The sequence below is a fragment of the Mastigoproctus giganteus genome, chromosome 1 (genome assembly GCF_048544385.1).
Source record: "Mastigoproctus giganteus isolate SK-2022 chromosome 1, ASM4854438v1, whole genome shotgun sequence".
NCBI lineage: Eukaryota > Metazoa > Arthropoda > Arachnida > Uropygi > Thelyphonidae > Mastigoproctus > Mastigoproctus giganteus.
Genome location: NC_143575.1, coordinates 218,405,860 through 218,426,921, shown reverse-complemented (window position 1 = coordinate 218,426,921; position 21,062 = coordinate 218,405,860). Strand labels below are relative to the sequence as shown.

General features: G+C 36.6%; 1 protein-coding gene across 1 annotated transcript in view; it reads left to right on the top strand.

Annotated features, from left to right (window-relative positions):
• The window catches only part of RhoGAP1A (Rho GTPase activating protein at 1A), a 465,208-nt gene that overhangs the window by 126,945 nt on the left and 317,201 nt on the right, over nucleotides 1-21,062 (top strand). Inside the window, exon 6 of the mRNA XM_090368823.1 lies at nucleotides 10,841-10,886. Within this exon, the coding sequence (XP_090224949.1) occupies nucleotides 10,841-10,886 (46 nt within the window). The remainder of the gene's footprint in view (nucleotides 1-10,840; nucleotides 10,887-21,062) is intronic.

Sequence of the window (21,062 nt, the reverse complement as noted above, 5' to 3'; positions counted from 1 at the left end):
TGTTCCTTTTTTTTTTTTTAAGCTTCGTAAACTTGTTACTCTGTGCAAATCGTGTTAGTTGCAATTTGTGCGTTCTGTTAAAAAATGCTTATGCATGCTATTGAAATTTCCAAAAAAAAAAAGAAATTATCTTGGAAATAAATGCCTCTTGAAGCATTTCTGAAGAAGACTCGTTGTGCAACAAACCAATGATTGCTGAGCCAATAATGAGTGATCAATGAGTGTGCATTTAGTTGATGATGATGAAGAATAAACATTCTTTAACATTTATAAGTTAAAAAATAATTTATTTATTATTATAATTTGCTTGATTTTACTGGCTATGTTTTCATTTCTTTGGATAAATAAATCATTGTTTAAACATAAACTAATTAGCTAACTAATTTCGTTGTTGATATTACTATTTTTAACATTATGTCTATGGGAAATAAATTCCTGCTTTACAAGCTTTTGCTTTACGAGAGCGGGCTATGAATGAATTGACTTGTAAAGTCGGGAACTATCCATATTTAAAAGTCAATTTATGGTATTTGAATAGATACAGTATTTGTTTTAACTTGCATTCACCTTTGTAAACAGCATTAGGATGCTAAGAGAAAAGACAACAGTGGTGTACTAATTATGTATTAATATAGTATGGAATCTCCTTTGGTCTGTAATATAACAGTCCTCATTGAATATTTTCCACTAATATATATTGTGTCAACATTTGTAAAAGGATAAGAGAAGTTTACCTCAATATAATACGTAGAACACTTCCATATGATACTCTCCAGAAAAAATCTTACATTACAGTAAGAAATAATTAAGAATAATTAAAAATCAAATGAACACAATTAAAAATGAGTTTAACGCAATTAAAAATTAAGTAAATAATTTAATGAAAAAAATGCAAAACGATATTCCTTCTTGAAGCTGACAATGCTTCAAGAAGGACACAAGGTTGAAAAGCATTTTCAGCTTCAAGAAGGAATATCGTTTTGCATTTTTTTCGTTAAATTAATTATTTAATTAATTTTTAATTGCATTAAATAGATTTTTAATTGTGTTCATTTGATTTTTAATTATTTATTACTGTAATGTAAGATTTTCGATTTTTTTAGAAATTGTTTTCGTTTTAATTTCTGGAGAGTATCATACGGAAGTGTTCTACGTATCATATTGAGGTAAATTTCTCTTATTCTTTTACAAATATTGATATCAACATAGCACGTATTGAGCATTATAGCTCTGGTTCATACTATTAAGTGTCAACAAAAAGAAAAGTATTTCTGTATTCCTCCAGCAGAATTATTGGGCAAGTGATGTTAACTTCTTGTGGACAACTCTTTGAGTAGTTTTTCCAATTCGTTCCACAGTAGTTCTTTTGGGTCCTGAATTAGCCAGTTGTCAGGTTTGCATTACCATCAAGTCAGACTTTCCCAAGTCTTCACCAAACCTTGTCACATGGAGTTTGAGACAGAGACATTGTCCCATGTCATTGAATTGCATAACTTTTGAAGGAAATCCTTTTTTTTTTTATGATGTGAGAATCATTTCTGCAAGGTGTCACCCTTGTTTAATACAAACCAAAAAAAAACAGGCTTAAACCGTCAGACTGCCACTGGTATGTTTCCGCGTTAGTTAAATGTCAAACTTCTTTCATCATAAGGAAGCAGCATATGGTAGGTTTCCCTCAAGCTACATGGAAGTCATTATATAGGGAGTTTACAAAATTTTCATATTTCCCAATATATATATATTTTTTTTCAAACATTGTATTAGAATCCATGATACTTTTAGAAAACAAGATACTTGTTGACGTTAGACTTGTAAGATTGTTATTTTCAGAAAATTAACTGTAGTGACCTTATGCCCAGGTTTTGGGTAAATTAACTGTGGGAATTGCTATGTGCCAACATGTAATTGTATATCAAGAATTCATTCAATTTAATTCAAACATATACGAAGACATAAACATTTAGAAGAATTTAGTAAAATACTAAATAATAGTTAGAGACACATTTTTAGCAGTTCTAGTAAGAATATACAAGGCTTGACAATTGAATTTCAAGACTGTGCCCATTGCATGCAATGCAGCAGCCTGGAGCAACGGTGCTCAAACGGTGGTGCTCGACCTCCAGAGGGGTCGGGGCAATTTTTAAATAAAATTATTTTTTGTGTACATAAAAGCTAAAAAACCTGTTGTTAAAAATTACTTTCTTCTATACTGTAGATTTAGAGACCTTACTACTCGAAGTCTGAGATGCAAATAAACACTATTGCCACTCTTTTCTCTCTCTTTTTTTTTTTTTTAGGGTGATGTTCTTTATTATTGTACACGTGTTGAATACACCTTAATTTCCACTCTGGCTATGGACACACACAGAGCAGCTGACTACTGCGACTTCTCAGTATGTATTAATACTCAGTACACTTGCTGAACCGTAATCCCTTTGGCTCTTAATTCATGTTTCCTGCAGTACAAATTCTCAAAATTCTTCTGCTACTTTTCTACCTTTTATGTTATTTTATTTGGTTTTTAGGAGCATTAGCAACTAAGGCCATATTGCTCCGGGGATATGTGGTGGTCATTCCCTGACCTTTCCGCATCCCCCGTATTTGGTAGTCATGGGCTCGAACCCAGGTCTAATCAAGAAGCGTGTGCTATGCACTGCTGCTCCTGTCCACCCAGCTACGGAGGCGCCTCTACTTTTTATATTGCTTGTTTCATGTTATTATCATTGTTTTTAAGAATAAAAAAAATATATTTTACCATAAACAATAGGGTAATCAGAACTAAACGTCTGAGGAGTGACAACAATAATGTTGCTACAGATACTTCAGAAGCTAATAAGGTAAGAAATATATTGTGTAAAAATCTTGTCACTAACATTATTTAAAGTGTAGTGCAACCACCAATTTCTGGAAGAGAGCCATCATATTCCAAATGACAAAAGTACGGCTTCACTTACGGTGTCATTGATGGTGAGCAACCACCTGTGTGCGTAATATGTTACAAAAAAGCTGCCTAACGAAAGCATGAAACCTTTTAAATTAAAGACACTTACATATGAAACATCCAGAGCTAATGGAAAAAATGAATCCTTTTTCAAAAGATGCACCGCTACACAAGGTGTGAAATCTTTCATGAAGAAACATAAGGCAGCTCCTTGTAAAGCTTTAAGAGCATCATTGGAAGTTTCATATATAATAGTAAAAAATTTGTAATCACACACTATTGCTGAATCTCTTGTTCTCCCTGTGAAGTTTTGAAAGATGCAGTAAGTGTGATTGGCGTTATTAAAAGTAGCAGCTTAAATAACAGACTTCACTATACTTCACAACGAAATAGGATCCTCTTATGAAACGCTTCTTTTATATGCAAGAGGTGATTGTCTAGTGGTAAAGTGTTGTGACATACTTTTGACCTCAAGCATGAAGTTTTATTGTTTTTATCGGATAAAAATCAGAATCTTGCTGAACTGTTTATAAATCAAAAGTGCCTTGGAAAACTTAGTTACCCTGTTGATATACAAGCAGTACCCGCTTTATGAGTTCCCAGTTTTATGAAGTTTTTTTTTTTTTTTTTTTTTTCAAATATCAAGTATGGAATGAAAATATGAACATTAATTGCAAAAAATGAAGGTTAAACGTTGATAAATACCACATTTCAAACCACGCTTGTAGCTATATAATACAGTATACCCCACTTTATGATATTAATCTATTCCAGACACCATTGTATCATGAAGATATCATAATGTCAACTCAATAATACATTGTTTTTTGGTAATTTGTTCCAAGACCTCAGAAGTTGAAATTTTTTGTTATATAACCACCAAGCTATTTATCTCTCTAAAAGGTCATTTTTATAGTGTAAATTGTATTAGTTACCAATTTAAATCATTAAAATGCACTACACTTTTATTGTTATCATACGTTCTGTTATAAAAGAATCAATTTTGAATGCCCTTGTGATATTTTTCTAAAGCACATTTCTGGAGGTCACCACCATAAAACAGTAAAAACAATTTGCACTCTCTGGTTTATTGGACTTTTCTGTTAGTGCAAGCAATTATAAACAAGTAGTAAACTAGATGTTATTGCATTTGCGAAAATACCGTTAGCTCGAATTGTGCAGTTTTTTATGTTATTATGGCGAATTTATTTCCCCTTCACTGAAATCTTCAATCATATAAAAAACAAAATTCCTTCACGCCCCGAAATTACCATTCAGCAAAAGGAAGATCTCATCGACCTGTCACTGACGAAGCATTATGTACTCATTTCAAGACTACAAGTTATGAAAAATTTTGGCTTTTTCTTCAAGATGAGTATACAGAATTATTGAAAATGGCGATGCAAACATTGCTACATTTCATGTCTACATATTTATGTGAGGTTGGCTTCTCAAAATTAACAGCTATAAAAACGAAAAGCTTTCTAGACTTGATCCTGAAGGTGACACGAGATTAGCAATTTCAAATATGGATCAGATATTATCGGTTATCCACGCTCATCCTTCTCATTAATTGTTTTGTTATTGTTCTTTTTTTTTTTTTTTTGTTTTGTAATCTTAATTGAAGAATAAGAATTTGATTTGTTGTTTTTGTTGTATTAATTTAAAATATTAAACAATTATTTTGATGTGTAAATTAAAATGGAAATAATATTTTTACTCCTTTCTCAGTAGTCGAATAAAATTTTTTGCCATATAATTTATAAAATGCTATTTTTCCTCGCTAAAAACCTGGTCATCCTACCTCAGGTTTTACCTTGAAGGGTTATGTCAATTTTTTTATTTAATAAAAAAAAAAGAAAAAGTTTTCTCTTCTAAGCCTGTTTAAAATCAAGTTTGGATTGATTAATGACTGTTCTACAGTTGTGAACTTTAGTGTAGACAGAAAATAAATCCAGAGATTTTTACAAAAGCCAATTGGTATATGTTACATTCTTAGCTTGAACAGCTTTCACATTTATTGGAAAACCAAGGTTTAGATGAGAGATGAGATTTTAAAGTGGAATGGATTGATTAATAACTGTTCTACAGTTGTGAACTTTAGTTTAGACAGAAAATAAATCTAGAGATTTTTACACAAGCCAATTGGCTTGTGTAATCTTAGCTTGAACAGCTTTCACATTTATTGGAAAACCAAGGTGAGGGATGAGATTTTAAAGTGGAATGTGGAATAAAGCATTTCATCTCTACTATTATAATTTTAATATAGAATCTGAGCAAACATTGGCATTAGAAGATTTAAAAACAGTAATCCTTGGCTGGATTACTGTTTCGAAAAGAAGTTTTGAAGTCATTGAAATCACTTTTCACATTCTTCAGATTTCACATTTTTATAATGCCAAACATTTTAAAGTTGAGAATAGCTACAAGTTGTATTTATTTACAATTTCACTGTTTTAAATGGAAGTATCTTTGAATATGTGGTTCAAACAACATGCAGTTGTTGAATTTCTGTGCGCTAAAATTGTCAGACTTGTCACACCCCACATAAATCCTGGATTCACTACTAAAATATATAAAACAAGAGACAGTGCAGTCCAAGGAATTTCACCATAAAACATCTCCAAGTTCAAAAAAAGTGTTCCATGCTGAAATTTCGAAAAACAGGACCATGGCCAGTTCAGTCCAGTACATTAACACATTCATCAAGCTAAACACAGGATCAGACAAGTAAAGCCTGGCAATATATCAGTGTTGCTTCACTGACAAGAAGTTTGTTGTTGGGATTTTAAGTTGTTCTCCCTATGGATTTGATTTAGCTCTTGAATTGTCCTCCCACCCCAAACTTAAATAACATTTCTGAGGCAGCAGATAGGATTTAAGGAAGAAATTAAAGCAGTCTTAAACAGATATTGTTGACCTCTCAACTGAAATAATTTTACTTCAATTGCTGTATGTTGTATAAAATGTTTCTATATAATACAATTTATATAGAAACATAATAGATCAAATTTAAGACCCCCCCCCAATCTACGAGTACATATTTTTCCCCATTTTGATTTATCTCTATTCTTTCAAAAATTATGCAGTAAGAGGTATTATTTTTCAATATAACATCATACATTTTTCATTAGTTACTTATTTTTTTATTTTATTTAATTATTTTTTAAGTCTGGTGATTACATTCTGTTCTTTTGTTTTTATTTGCAGTTTGATAGTCTTGTAGATTTACTTCATCATTAGCTTGCATATTGCTTGAAGATGTTCTTTTCTTGTCTCTTACACCTTATAATATAGTTTTTTTTTTTTAATGCTTCATTTATTTTACAATTCCATTTCCACATCTTTAGCAGCAGTTCTTTGCAGAGTTATTCTAAATTTTGTTTTCAGTATGTACCATACCATTTTATTATTGTATGGTCAAGTTTTATATTTCTAACATACTTTTTTTTTACACATCTGTTACCACAACTATGTGGTGCCATTAAACATTCTCCTGATAATTTTTTCAGTGTCAGGTGTCCTTTCTTCTTAGCAGAAAATAACCAGTGTGATCTTAGACTTAATTATACTGCCTTCCCAAAGTTCATCTGGGTTCATCATTGCCGACCGGGCTAGCCGAGTGGGTAAAGTACCTGCCCGGCAACTCCAAGGTCGCGGGTTCGATTCCCGCCTCGGGCTTGGATCAAAAGTACTGCAAAAACCTTGGGAGGTGCAATATGGCCACAGAAGCCGATGCGCCAACAACTACCAAATCAAAATCAAATCTGGGTTCATCTGTGTTTAGAGTTACCAGATTATGCCTTACCATTTATAGTATTGCATCTTCTTCCTCATTATAATATCATAACTACATCTAACTTGACCTCTTTCACATTTTGCATTTTCTGTTTCTAACGTGCCATTAATTCTTTGTGCAAACATAGTCCCACAAAGTCTACACTGAAAGGACAGAATTCATGGGACCTAGTTTCTGAGCAATGCGAAGCTGTCATCCCTCTCACTGGTGGATGAACCCACTGCTTGGCAGGTATATAAATACACTGCATCGCTGCATTTGCGAGACGTTAATTCGATGTCAGTATGGAAAAAATGTTGTGAATTAACCGGCTTTGAAAGAGGGATGATAGTGGGTGCCTGATGCATGGGTCACTCTATTGTGGTGGTGGTACAGAAATTGCACTAGCCCCGTTCAAGAGTATCCAGAGTGTATTGGGAATATGCCATTTCTGGAATAACATCATCTCATCGTCAACAGCGCTGTGGGCTGAGAAAGGCGGTGGATGAACGTGGCCATTGACCTGTTTCGCATTGCTTCAGCCAACTTGAGAGCGACTGGCACAAATCACTGCCGACTTCAAAGAGGGAGGTGCCAGAAACATCTCCACCAAGACCATCAGGCGATCATTAGCTACAAGAGGTTATGGGAGCAGCCAACCCACCAGAGTCTTATTGCTAACACCACAACACAGGACTCTACGTCTGAACTGGGCAAAAGTATATTGGCACTGGACCTTGGATGATTGGAGACAAGTCTCCTGGTCCGATGAGTCCCGTTTCCAGTTATTTAAGCAGATGGGAGGGTGCTTATCTGGCAGAAACCTCACAAAGCTATGCACCCGTCATGTCAACAAAGAACTTTTCAGGCAGGTGGGCAGTCGGTAATGGTCTGCGGCATGTTCAACTGGCACACTTTGGGACCTCTGGTATGTCTAGATGCATCTGTGAACAGTCTAGGTTACGGGTCCATCTTTGCAGACCATCTGCATCCCTCCATGGTCGTCGTGCACCTACAGGGCAATGGACTTTCCAGCAGGACAATTTGCCTCCCCAAAGAGTGACTAGAACATGGTTTGAAGAGCATCCTGCAGGTTTTACTACCATGGAATGGCCTTCCCGTTCACTGGATATGAACTGTGCGGAGCTTCTTTGGGATGCTGTGGAAAGGTCTGTTCAAGCTTTGGATCCTCCGCACAGGAATGCGATGGAACTATGGACAGTTGGGCAGCAAGCATGGATGGAAATACCTGTGGAATGCTTTTGTGAACTAGTGGACTCATTGCCTTGCTGTGTGACTGCCCTTATCCAGGCGAAAGGTGGGTCTACCTGTTACTAGGTAGGTATCCTATGATTTCTGTCCACTCAGTATGTATTGCAGCTTGTCATCCAGTTACTGCCAGAATTTTGTTTTTACTGTAATTTGAAATATCACTTGAAATATATGTGGTTACCACCACTTCCTTCTATTATAATTTTGATTGCCATTAGTCTGGCACTTTCCTTTTCACTTCTGTTATGTTAACTCTTGTGTATTCACCACAATACCTACTCCATTTGTCAATTAAGCTGTTCACCTGCACCTATCACCTCTTGTAATTTCATTTAATTGTCTAGCATACAGAAAATTCTCCCTCGTCTCTGTTGGCCAACTTTGCACTTTTGGTTAGCATACCAACATTCTACAAGGCTAATCTAATTTCCTCTACTTACTTCTTCTTTACTTGTGCCTAGGAAAAGTTTTATGATAACATATTTCTTACAGCACCTGAGCACATTGCTTATAGGGGATGCTCAGCCTTCACACCATTTTTAGAACTTGTGCATGTGTGACTTAACTTTACAGTCAGCTGCCTGAGTTTCACCAACAATTAATGAAATACAGTGGGTGATATATGATAAATTTATGTTGTTTATTTTGTAGCATATCTGCAGACATGCTGAAGAAGGGATAATGTATATTTTCCTAGAACTTATATGATTATAGTTTTCCCTACAGTTTAATTTAATCCATCCAAGTTGCATTATCATATTTACAGTGATTCAAAAAGTAATTACAGAGCATCTTTCTATGGAATAATGCTTATAATCAGCGTTGATGTAAGTACAATATCATCCAAAAAATCTCTAGACACTCCTGTTTTCATAGTCTGTTGGATCCTCCCGGATAAAAAAGTGGCTCAAGTAGGTATGTGAGGAAGGCACATGAATCACACAAGCTGGTTCTCATAGTAGTATGTAAGTCAAAGCTAACTGATTTTGAGAGAGGTGATATTGTCGTATATCACAAATTCTGGCTTATTGATTCATGCATTTCTTTTAGACATGTTTATAAGGAAGGCACATGAAACATACACGCTAATTCTCATGGCATGTCGAGCCAAGTTAACTGATTTTGAGAGGAGTGTTGTTGTCAGATATCACATTGATTTGTGCAGTTGCTGACAGTATAAACTAACCAAAGTTATTGTCTGTGATAGTAACATGAAATGGAAGCACGATGGTACCTACACCACACAGCAGTGCACAGGAAGGCCACAGAAGCTTACTCCACATGACCAGAAGATACTTGGAAGCGTAGTGTGACAATTTCATTAGACAACCCTGCAAGACATGAACTAGGACTTTAAATCAACTGGGATCAAAGTCTGTACAAACATATTATGTGCAGAGCTCCACAGTCTTGGTTTTTATTGAAGTGCAGTAGCATGTAAGTGAAAACATTACCAGCTGTAATCTGCAGTCTTGTCTGGAATGGTCTGTAATGCAGTGGACATTCTTTCCAGTGAATGAGGAATTTTATTTCACACTATTCTGATTAGATGGGCATGTGTGATTTGATGTGGAGGTCGCCTGGAGAATGTCTTATGCTGGAATGCATTCAGTGGAGCTGGGGTTATGGTGTGGAGCTGTTTTTCCATGTATGACCTAGGACTTTGGTGGTTGTGCAGGGAACCTGAATGCTGGCTCCTACCATAGCATTTTGGACAATTCTGTGCTCCCTGCATGTGGCAGTTCTTTGGTACAGACCTGTGTTTGTTTAAACAGGATAGTGCTTCACAGAATACCTAAGGATGAGTTGGAATGTAGGCTAAGAGCCAGACCTGCAAGTCTTGCATTGTTAGCTCAACTGGCTTGTTCTGCAGGAGGATTGGAGGACTTTATCCGCTGCAGTGTCATTCATTAATGGAAAACCAACTCTTGGAGGGTGGATTATGCCATACTGGCCAAAGGTGGAGGGGAATACTCTGTTTGAGTGACAGAAATGTCACAGTGAAATTGACAAGTCTGGATATCTTTTAGAGGGTAGTGGTATTTTATAATTTTCATGTGCACAGCGTCACATTGGAAGCTGCTATTAGAAGTTTACCGGATGAAAATAAGTTAAGATCCAAAAGACTTCTCAATTTTTTATATGCTTTATTCCACGTTTATGTAATTTTCAATCATTAATTTGCCTATAATGAATCTGTGTTATATCATGTGCTCTTTTGAATTTTTTAAATTGCCATTGCAAACTTTTACCTATCTTGCAAACATATATACTAGCCTTAGCTGATAAACCATTTGTTTTAACTTGATTAATAATACCAGTCATATGTATTTATTTTTCTTTGAGATTGTTTTTATATTTACTAAATTTATCCCTCCTGCTTTTTCTATACTGAACCTACCTAGTGATTATTGTGTTAATGAATATTAGTACTTTACATTTGATGTTCTCAACTGCAATATTTTGGGATATTTTTATATAGCAAATATGTGAAACATGTTTGCTACATAAAAATTCTATATAACTTCAATTGGGATTTCATGTAATCTGTGCATTTATTTATTTATCCTAATAAAAGATCTGTCTTTTACACTCAAGAATCACCATTTATGCAGAATAAAAGATAAATATCTACACTGTATCGTGGTTAACTTCACTATTTTATTGTCCCCATGTGTTGATTGATTTTGGGATTTTTCATTGTGCATTCAAATATATACCATTGTTGCTCTAATGATTATAACAGGGAGGGTGTTTGAAGCCATTCATTATGTGTTAACAATATTTAAAGCAATTTTTATTAGTAATTTTTAAAATAATTCATCGATTTTTTTTTTTTTTTTTTTTAGTCAATCAAATTAAAGTCTCTTCAAGGGCAAGCTACAACCCTAGAAGGTAAGAAATTTCTTTAGATCTAATTTATTAAATTCTACATAAATTACATAGAAGAATGTTTCTTCCTTTATGTTATTACAAATTTAAGTATATACTCTTGTGTAATAGTGGGGGGGCAGGCCTTTCTAATTAGACTTTATGTATCTGTGTCTTGCAGATTCTTTCTGACTTTTGTGGAGGGGGGGTGTTTAAATTCCTTCATTATTTGTAGTAGACTACCCTGTGGGCATGTTATATAACCCTGTGGGAATGTTATATAACCTGAAACTAAATGATATAGCACTATTGTAAGTTAGTGTTTTCTCTGAAATTTCTATGTTTAGCATGTTTTTTTTTTTTTTTTTTTTTTTTTGAATTTGTCATGCTCTTCTGTTGTAACTGTTTTAAAATATCAGTCACTTTATACACAGTTTCAAATAATTGATATAGTAGTAGTATTAGTGGTGGCAAATGATGCAAGAAAGTATCTCAACTTATGCTTTGAAATGAATTATTTAGAAAATTAAAAAAAAAAAAAAAAAAAAAAAGCACAGACCATCCATGGAAATATGCTAAGGAATACCTGAATATGAACAGTCAAATGCTAATTATATATATAGTTACTAATCCTTTTAAATTATTATAAACAGTGCTATTCACATAATAATCACAATATTGGGAATTTGTGCAGATAACAAATCCTCCCTACTGCGGAATATTGTTCTAACGTCTGGAGTGGTGTCTATAAGTGGTGTCTGGAGTCCCCTCCAGAACTTCTTAGACTATTATGATTAATTTAAATCCCCTTCCTTATAGACTGATTCCACTTCTTATCCCATAGATGGTCCCTTTCTGCTTCATGCCTTTTCTACAGAATTACCATAGCTGCCATTCTTGTGAATTAGCATATGTAATTCATTCACATTTAAATTTCAGATTCACTGAACTATTCTTTTTCTGAAATGAATTATGAACTATTCGTTTTCATTTATTCATTCTACTTTCTTGTTTATACTCCTGCACTACTACCAGGTCAGTGGAGTTTACAATAAATCATCAATACAAACATTAATCGTATTTAGCAGTCACGGACTTGAATCCCAGTCCACTCGAGAGTGCATGCTACTGCACTCTCGCTCCTGGCCACGTCAAGCCCTTTGGAACAACCCTTAACTCTTATACATGGATCTTCTTGTACCAAAATTTTCTCTTTGATGTCTTGATGGTAAGCTTACAGTTGCTCTGGCTGCCCTACACCATGATGAGATGTACTGCATATATGGGAAAGCAGTACACCATGATGAGAGATGTACTGCTTTCCCATATATGTGGCACCTCCATAGCCAGGTGGGAAGGAGCAGCAGCAGTGCATAGCACACGCTTCTTGATCAGACCGGGGTTCGAGCCCGTCACCACCAAATACAGAGGATGCGGAAAGGTCAGGGAATGACCACCGCATATTCCCGGAGCAATATGGCCTTAGTTGCTAATGCTCCTAAAAACCAAATAATAACATAACAAATAACATAATAACTCATATATGCCCATCAGTTGCCACAGATATTTGACAAGTTTGGAAAACTTGGAAAGATTTTGTGATATAATTGTCTTGCTTCAACTAATTTCCTCCAAAGTTGGTAGATGACTTTCATCAATCGGTGAAATACCACCACTTTGCTTAAGTGGTATTTCACCGGGACTTGAAGTGGTGAAACCCATGTTTAGTCTCTAGAGCAAAGTTTCCGGCATCCCCCTCCCTCCATACTTCTCTTTCAACCCATGCACAGTACTAAGTACTATAGGTTTTGATACCTTTCATGTTTGGGGTTTTCATAAAAAAAAACAGCCAAACCATACATGAGGTGTATACTCAGTATTGGAAAATGAAGCCATTTCTGTGAAGCTGAACAATATAGTCACTAAATGAATCTCAGCAAATGACTAATATTATACATGGAGAAGGAATGCTGGAATATTTTTACTCTTTAAGAGTGGGAAGGAGAGGAAGATTGTAAGCAGTGGCTTCCCCTTCTTTTGAGATCACATTCTTTTGAATAAAGAATATTAGTTTTTTATTTACTACTGTTGTGATGATTATTTCAGATGATTGTTGTCAACTCCAAAATAAAGCATTTTCACACATTATGTGACTGCTTTGCTTTCAACTCTAGAATATGAATTTTCTGTGCACATACTTTTGAAACACTGTATATAAAATTTCCTTTATATATGAACTGTGTACATGTATAAAAATAAATAAATAAATATTCATTTATTGCAAATACAGCAAGCCCATCAGAGTACACGGCTAGGGGCAGATAATAATACAAAGGAAATGACATAAAATAATCGAATATATGTACATAGCAGATTTCATATAGACATTAACAATGACTAGGAATTATAGTTATGAATTAAAATGAATTTTAATTTTTCAGAACAGGGCATTTGGCTTTCAGTTGCAATTACTGGATTGGATTATTTTTCTTAATTTTATCGGAGATCTGACTCCTGTAGGCTTCAGAGTTGATTAACCTGTTGTAATCAATGTTGTGATGATTTATGAGGTGAAGGGATTCATTGGGGGACATTCTGTCCATTTGTTTGAGCCTGGAGAGGTTGGATTTGAATTGCTGGTTTCTTGAATTTTCTCTGTTGGGTGCAGCTATTATATTGGCTAAGTTTGGTGAATCGCATGCAGAAGTGATTAACTTTGCAAGAAGCATGACTCCAGACTCATTGATCATCTGTTGCAGAGGTTTTGTTTTTAGGTGTTCATAAAGCTGTTGCCTGGATATTGTATGGGGAAAACGAAGCTTACTATTGAGCTATCTAAGAACCCAATATTCTAGGACAAGGAATTTCTTCACGGTTACTTGAGGAGCACCAGACCAGATTTTGGATGCATAGGACAGAATGGGAGAGATGCATCTTTGAACATGCTTAATGACTGTTTATCTGTCTTGAATCGCTGCTGTTCCTTGTTTGATTAACCATTTTGCTTTTTGAATTTTTTGAGCAACATATAAATAGTTTTTTTTTTTTTTTATGAGAACCCCAAACACGAGAGGTATTATAACCTATAGTACTTAGTACCGTGCTTGGGTTGGAGGTTGAGAAGACGAAAGAAGATATTTGTTGGTATTGGACTTGAACTTCTGTAGATTGTAATTTTCAGGAAATACGTATGAAGGAAGGTTGTTCCAGAAAACGGCAGTTGAATGAATAAATGAGGAAGATGAAAAGTTGGTTCTGTGGGTTTGAAGTTGGACAGTAAATGGATGTTGGCTGGTGGCGGCACGTGTTCGGACTGTTTTGAAAGAGAGAGCGGGAATTACAGAAGCCAATTCAGAGGAACAGTGTCCATGGAAGTATCTGTAGAAGAGGCATGCAGCAGAAACAGTGCGTCTATGAGAAAGCGAGTGGAGAGACTCCGTTAGAGATGAATCATTAATTAACCTAACTGCCCTCTTCTGAATGGAATCAAGAAGCCTGAGAGAGGTTTTGGGGGCACCACCCCAGATGTGGGAACAATATTCCATGGCAGGGCGGATTTGCGATTTATACAGAGTGAGCAGCTGTTTGGGAGAAAAGTAACGCCGAGAGCGAAAGAGAAAACCAAGTTTTTTAGATGCAGAGGAAGCAATATTTGTAATGTGCTTGTGCCAAGAGAGATTAGAAGTCAGGGTAATCCCCAAAAGAGATATATCATTTTGCCTAGAAATCGGAGTGTCACTAAAGATAAGCATAGGAGCAGAAGAATCCTTTTTGCGAGATATAAGACAAGATTGAGTTTTAGAAGGGTTGAAATCAACTAAGTTGTCTTTGCCCCACTGGAGAATTACCTGAAGATCGGCATTTAAGGAATTGGCAGCAGATTTTCGAGAACTTGAAGCTGATTGAGCTGGACAAGGTTTCTCAAAATGGAAAGTTGAATGCAATGTGCTATCATTGGCAAAACTATGGATAGGATTTCCAGTCAATGGAAGAAAGTCATTGATATACAAGAGGAAAAGAGTGGGGGAAAGAACTGAACCTTGGGGGACACCGGCATTAGTGGAGAAGTTAGAAGACAGAGAGCCATCTACCATCAACCTCAGTGAGCGATCAGAGAGAAAACTGGATAACCAATTACTAAAAACAGTTGGCAAACCATAAGATGGAAGCTTGTTTAGAAGACCTTTATGCCAAACACGATTAAAAGCCTTTGAGATGTCAAGAGCAACTACTTGAGTTTCACCGAACCTTTCCATTGAATTAGTCCATAAATGGGTAACATGAGCCAGAATATCACCAGTGGATCGACACTGACGGAATCCATACTGGCGATCGTTGATCAGACGGAAGGTTTCTAGGTAGTTTAAGAGTTGGCGGTTAATTGATTTCTCCATTACTTTAGAAAGAGTAGAAGTAATTGCAATGGGACGATAATTGGATGGGAGGGATTTGTCACCCTTTTTAGGAACTGGCTGGATATGAGCAAATTTCCAAGCAGAAGGAAAAACACCTTTGGAATAAGAAAGTGAAAAAAGGCGGCAAAGAATAGGAGTAAGTTCAGGAGCACAGGTTTTGAGAACAAGTGGAGAAATACCATCGGGACCTGGAGCTTTCTTAGCATCAAGATTCATCAAAATCCTTCTGATGTCCTTTTGACGGAAGACCACAGGAGGCATTGAATGGAGCGTGTTAGGAATGGTGGGAGGTGTTTTACCAAGATCATTAATACATGAGCTCAAAGAAAAATGGGATGCTAGCAGGTCAGCTTTATCCTTGGCTGAAGTGACAACAGAACCATCTGGTTTGGACATAGGTGGGAGCAGAGATGGACAAAATTTGCGGCCAATAGCTTTGGCAAGAGACCAGAATGCTCGGCTACCATTAGGGCAAGAAGCAAGTTTTCTACTCTTAGCCTGTTCAAACTCTAGTTTGGACTGATTAATAACTGCTTTACAATTGTTGCGAGCTTTGGTGTAGGCAGAAAATGAAACTGAAGAATTAGAAACAAGCCAATTACGATATGCAACGTTCTTCTCTTGGACAGCCTTAGCACATTTATTGGAAAACCAAGGTTTAGATAAAGAACGAGATTTTAAAGTGGAGTGGGGGATAAAGAATTCCATTCCTGCAAGAATAATTTCACTGACACGATCTGAGCAAACGTTGACATCAGAAGTTTTGAAACAGTAATCAGACCAAGGAAAAGAAGAAAAGAAGTCTCGCAGGTCATCCCATTTTGCATTCTTGTAATGCCAAACAATACGAGGTTGGGAATAGCCATGAGATAAAGGTTCCATTGGAGAAGAGACAATCACCAAGTTGTGATCTGAAGTGCCTAAAGGACCTCTCACTTCAACCTTGTACTTAGAAGGGTTGTTTGTGAGAAAAAGATCAAGTGTATTGGCTGTATGATTAGGATTGTCCGGTATTCTTGTAGGTAAATGAACAATCTGTGCTATGTCATTAAAATCACCAAGGAAAATTACCTCACTGTTAGGAAAGTTGGACTGGAGAAAGTCAAGTTGCAAAGAGAGGAAGTCAAAGAGCTCCAAGTGATTAGTGGAGTTGGGAGAACGGTAGAGACAACAGATGAATTTTACACAATGAGGTAGAGAGATTTTAAGCCAGAGAAGATCAAAGAGAGGAGATTCCAAATTGCCAAGTCTCTGACAGGGAATATCAGAACGGACATAAGCACAAGTACCACCTTTGAGGCGAAAGGAATCATACAGCAAATAATTTGGACATCTGAGATGAGCAGTAGTTGAATCAACTGATAACTGAGATTCAGTCAGAAAAAGTACATGGGGTTTGGAAGACTGCAAGTGGAAATGGACATCGTTGAGATTAGAATTGAGACCACGTATATTTGTGAAATGAATTAGGAAGTCCTTGGGAGGTTTAGATCTTTTCGCAGATAAGCTTGCTCTATTATTTTGACAATTCATGGTGTATTCAATAGTAAGAAAAGTGGGTGGGACATGCTGTATGAAGTAATGAAATTTTTGGATATGGCGTACATGTGGTAAGAATATACCCAGATCCTTGACATAACGTGGCCTCGACAATGCTCCCCGCATACACACTACTCGGACTCCCTCCAGTCACTATCTGGCAGAGTAGAGGTAGCAAGATTATACACTAGCTGATCCGGAAGCTTCCTAGAGAGTTACCAATAGGTTCAGTCCAGTGTACTAACTGGCGGCCGGCCTGCGAACACCGTTTTAGAGCTGTACCCTCGAAATGTAAGGAATATTGGATCTCGCCACGACATTCATCATAACCTCAAAAATCATCAATCATACTGCATGATGGAAGAGATAGGGAAGGGTTGGCCGGAACTTAGCTCTAGAGACTAAACATGGGTTCCACCACTTCAAGCCTCCAATAAGCAAAGTGGTGGTATTTCACCGGTTGATGAGAGTCATCTACCACCTAGTATTGCCTGGTAACATAGAGGGGCGGCGTTCCTCCATGTGGTTTGGGCGCCACACCTCGACCCCTGCTTACGTTGGTTCACACCTGGGTGGTCACCCACCATGTACTTGTGCATGAAGGTTATACCCAGGATTACTAACAGTCCCACCATCGTGAAGGTGCAAGCAGAGGATTTGGCTGTCATGGACCGTCCGGACTTCGCCGAAATTGGGTCCACTTTGACTTGAGTGTCACCCGAATATCAGTTCATCAGCGTTTTAGACTCCCAGGTAGCAAGAACAGCTTGTCTGGCATATCTGAGAGAATGTCTGTGAGAACCTCAAGGACCTAAGTGGGCATTAAAGGAGAGATTTTTATCAAAAACAACTCCAAGGTCTTTGTGAGCATAAATATTTGGGATTGGGTCAACTGCAATTTTTATTTCTATGTGGTTGGGTTGTTTCTGAAGGGAATAAGTAATTTGAGCAGATTTGCTTGCATTTATAGTCAGATTGAGATCTTTCAGATACTTGATGATTTCACAAATCAATGAATTTGCATCATTGATAACTTTACGAATATCATCACTGGCTTTGGAGATTATAAATAACTTTAAATTATCGGCATATGCCAGTAGATTTGGATTTTCTTGTAGAAGTGGTTGAAGAGATGCTGAAAATATAGTACTGAAGAGAACGGCTCCTTGAGGAATGCCTGTTGAGGTTGTGACAAGAATATTGTCAGTACTAGTGGGGAAGAGGAGAAGTCTGCGATTTAGGCTGTATTGGATAGGAAATAATCATTGTGTCAACGAGAAAATGATTTTTTTCTATTTCAAAAACTTTTTTGAGATCTATGTTGTCGAAAGCACCTTTGATGTCAAAATAAAATACATTGTATTGTGCCTTATCTTGAAACGCAGTTTGGATGTGTACAATGGTGTCAGCTAGGCTTGTTGTTGTGGAGTGCCCTTTAGGACCAAAATGCATATTGAGAGATGCATTAGCAAAGATTGCATGTTGAAGATATGGTAGCATGATTTTTTCATTAATTTTAGTCATTATTGACGAAACAGCAATTGGTCGATGGCCAGGATGGTTATTTTCTGCAAGCTTTTTTAGGAATCAGCATAATCCTGAAAGTTTTCCATTGTCTTGGAAGGAATGGCTGGGAAATGCATCTGGAAATGATGTGTACTAATGAATCAATGATGTATACACTGGACAATCTAATAATAAAACCAGGGATGCCGTCAGGACCTTCACTACTATTAGGGCCTAATTGGTTAACTGCATGCTGAACTGTATTCTTGTTCACAAGTTGGTTAATTAGCAGGGCTTGACCTGGAGACATATCATGTTACACATTGTCTGCTTGTTCATAAGAATTAAATGCTATAAATCTGTTTTGTATATCTTCAATACAAATGTCAGAATTGCTTGTTTCCATATTGCATTTTATCCATTCAAAAACTAGGTCATGCTGTAAGGTAGCTGTTATTTTTGTAGAAAATGCTCTTTTATTGTGCTTTAGCGTGGACATAACATAATTTTTGTATGACTGAATTTTTTTGAGTTGAAAAAATGCTCTGCTCTTTTTATATTTTATGTGTGCTGATGAAGTGCCGTATTTCTTTCACTGTGTGTGGTATTTTTGCTTACTTTTAAAGTATGGTTTCAGGTGGGATTTGAACGAAGGTTTGGAGTGAGAAGATATTCTAACAAGTTTGGATGCCGACTCTGTTTTCGGTTGATTCAGCCATTTTATAAGAAGAAAGGTGGCATCCTGTATAGGAATATTTTTAAGGGAATCCCATGGGTAGTATTTTAAGAGCTGCAAAAACTTTTCTTTCTGAAGGAATTTAATTTTCAAAGGGCGGCGAGAATTCCCGCAGCAAATTGTTGCTTGCGGTTCTATACTTTTGTGGTCAGATTTAAATGTAATGTTTCTGCTAAGTTTTTCTTGCAGTGGAAAATTAGAGTATACAAGGTCAAACACTTGATTACCTCTTGTAACAGGGACGTTGATTTTTTTAGCTTCTAGAACTAAAAATGAGCCGGACAGCAACTTCATTTGTAAATTATATTTGGGCAGGGGAAGGTTAAAGTCGCCCATTATAATGATGTTAGTTTGAGGTTTAAGAACAGTAATGATCCAGGTTATTACTTCATTAATGATGTCATCAGTAGGTTCAGGTGGAATACAGTAAACCCTTGCTATTCGCGGGGGTTACGTTCCTGAGAAATGCCGCGAATACTGAGTTATGGCTCCCATAGTAATAAAGGGGTTCCGTTCCAAAGTAAGAAATATACAGGGTGTTTCAGTTAAACGTTTCAGAACTTCTAAGAGGGGTAGGGTACATCCTGACAACTCGAAATCATATAGCAATGTGGGGTCGGAAATGCTTTCCTGAAGCGGTATTGTACACAGAAGTCGTCGTGCGACGTCGTGCAGCACAGATTCGATTTTCGGTAAATGTATTGGCTGGTATTATGGGAGATCACCTCATCGGACCTTACCTGTTACCGTGTCGTCTAACCGGACCTATCTACTTGATCTTTCTGCAGCAAGTATTGCCACAACTTTTGAGAGATGAACAGATTTCTGCATCGACGCAACAGACAATGTGGTTCCAACACAATGGAGCCCCTGCCCATTATAGTGGAGATGTTCGTAACTACCTGGATGTCACATTTGGTCAACAGTGGATCGGACGTGGTGGTCCCGTGCGTTGGCCTGCTCTGTCACCCGACCTATCATGTCTTGATTTTTATTTCTGGGGTCATATGAAATCGCTAGTTTATGACACCCCTGTTGACAATGCTGAGGAGCTGGTTGCAAGAATCGCAGTAGCTGCCGAAGAAATTGGAAATTCGCCTGGAGTATTCCAGAATGTTCGGATGTCCATGCGTCGGAGATGTGAGGCGTGCATTGTAGCCCGTGGAAGAAACTTCGAACACTTACTTTAATCCATGTACATCCATGTACCTTTTGCTTCTTTTCATGTATTATTAAAACGATTTCTCACTTACGGTCTCTTTTCTTTATGGTGCTTCTGTGTAAAACACCGCTTCAGGAAAGCATTTCCGACCCCACATTGCTATATGATTTCGAGTTGTCAGGATGTACCCTACCCCTCTTAGAAGTTCTGAAACGTTTAACTGAAACACCCTGTATAAGAAAAACTAGTCTAAAATTTTGTCTATGTATGTATTATATGTACTTCATAATATGACTATGTAGATATCTATGTACATATGACTATGTAACCCCGAATAAAGATACCGCGAATAGCAGGGGTTTACTGTATAAATATTATAAATTTGAAGCAGAGTCCTTGACTTGGATTAGTAGCAAAATTCCTTAAAGTTGAAGGTATTAGAGTTGTATGTGTTCAAAACTTTAATATTGGATTTTAAAATTATTGCTGTCCCACCACCTCTACGATTAATTCTTGATGTCATGTATGGCATGTAGCTTAGATTCTTCGGCAGTAGGAAAACATCCTGTAGAGATTCCTGCATCTATGTTTCAACTAAACATATGATGTCATGAGATTCTTCAACTATTAATGAAATAAGTGTAGACAGCTTATTTTACATTTAAGAAGTACATTTTGAAGAAAAATGCTGAGATGGATATGTGTTGGAAGGATGTTTGCAAAGAGATGTATTAGGTGGTAGGTTAAATGATGGATTAGGATGAGAATCAGGAATATTATTCTCCAGCTATACAGAGAGTTCAGCAGATTGAGAATTAGTTGGTAACTTTTCACTGCAGTTG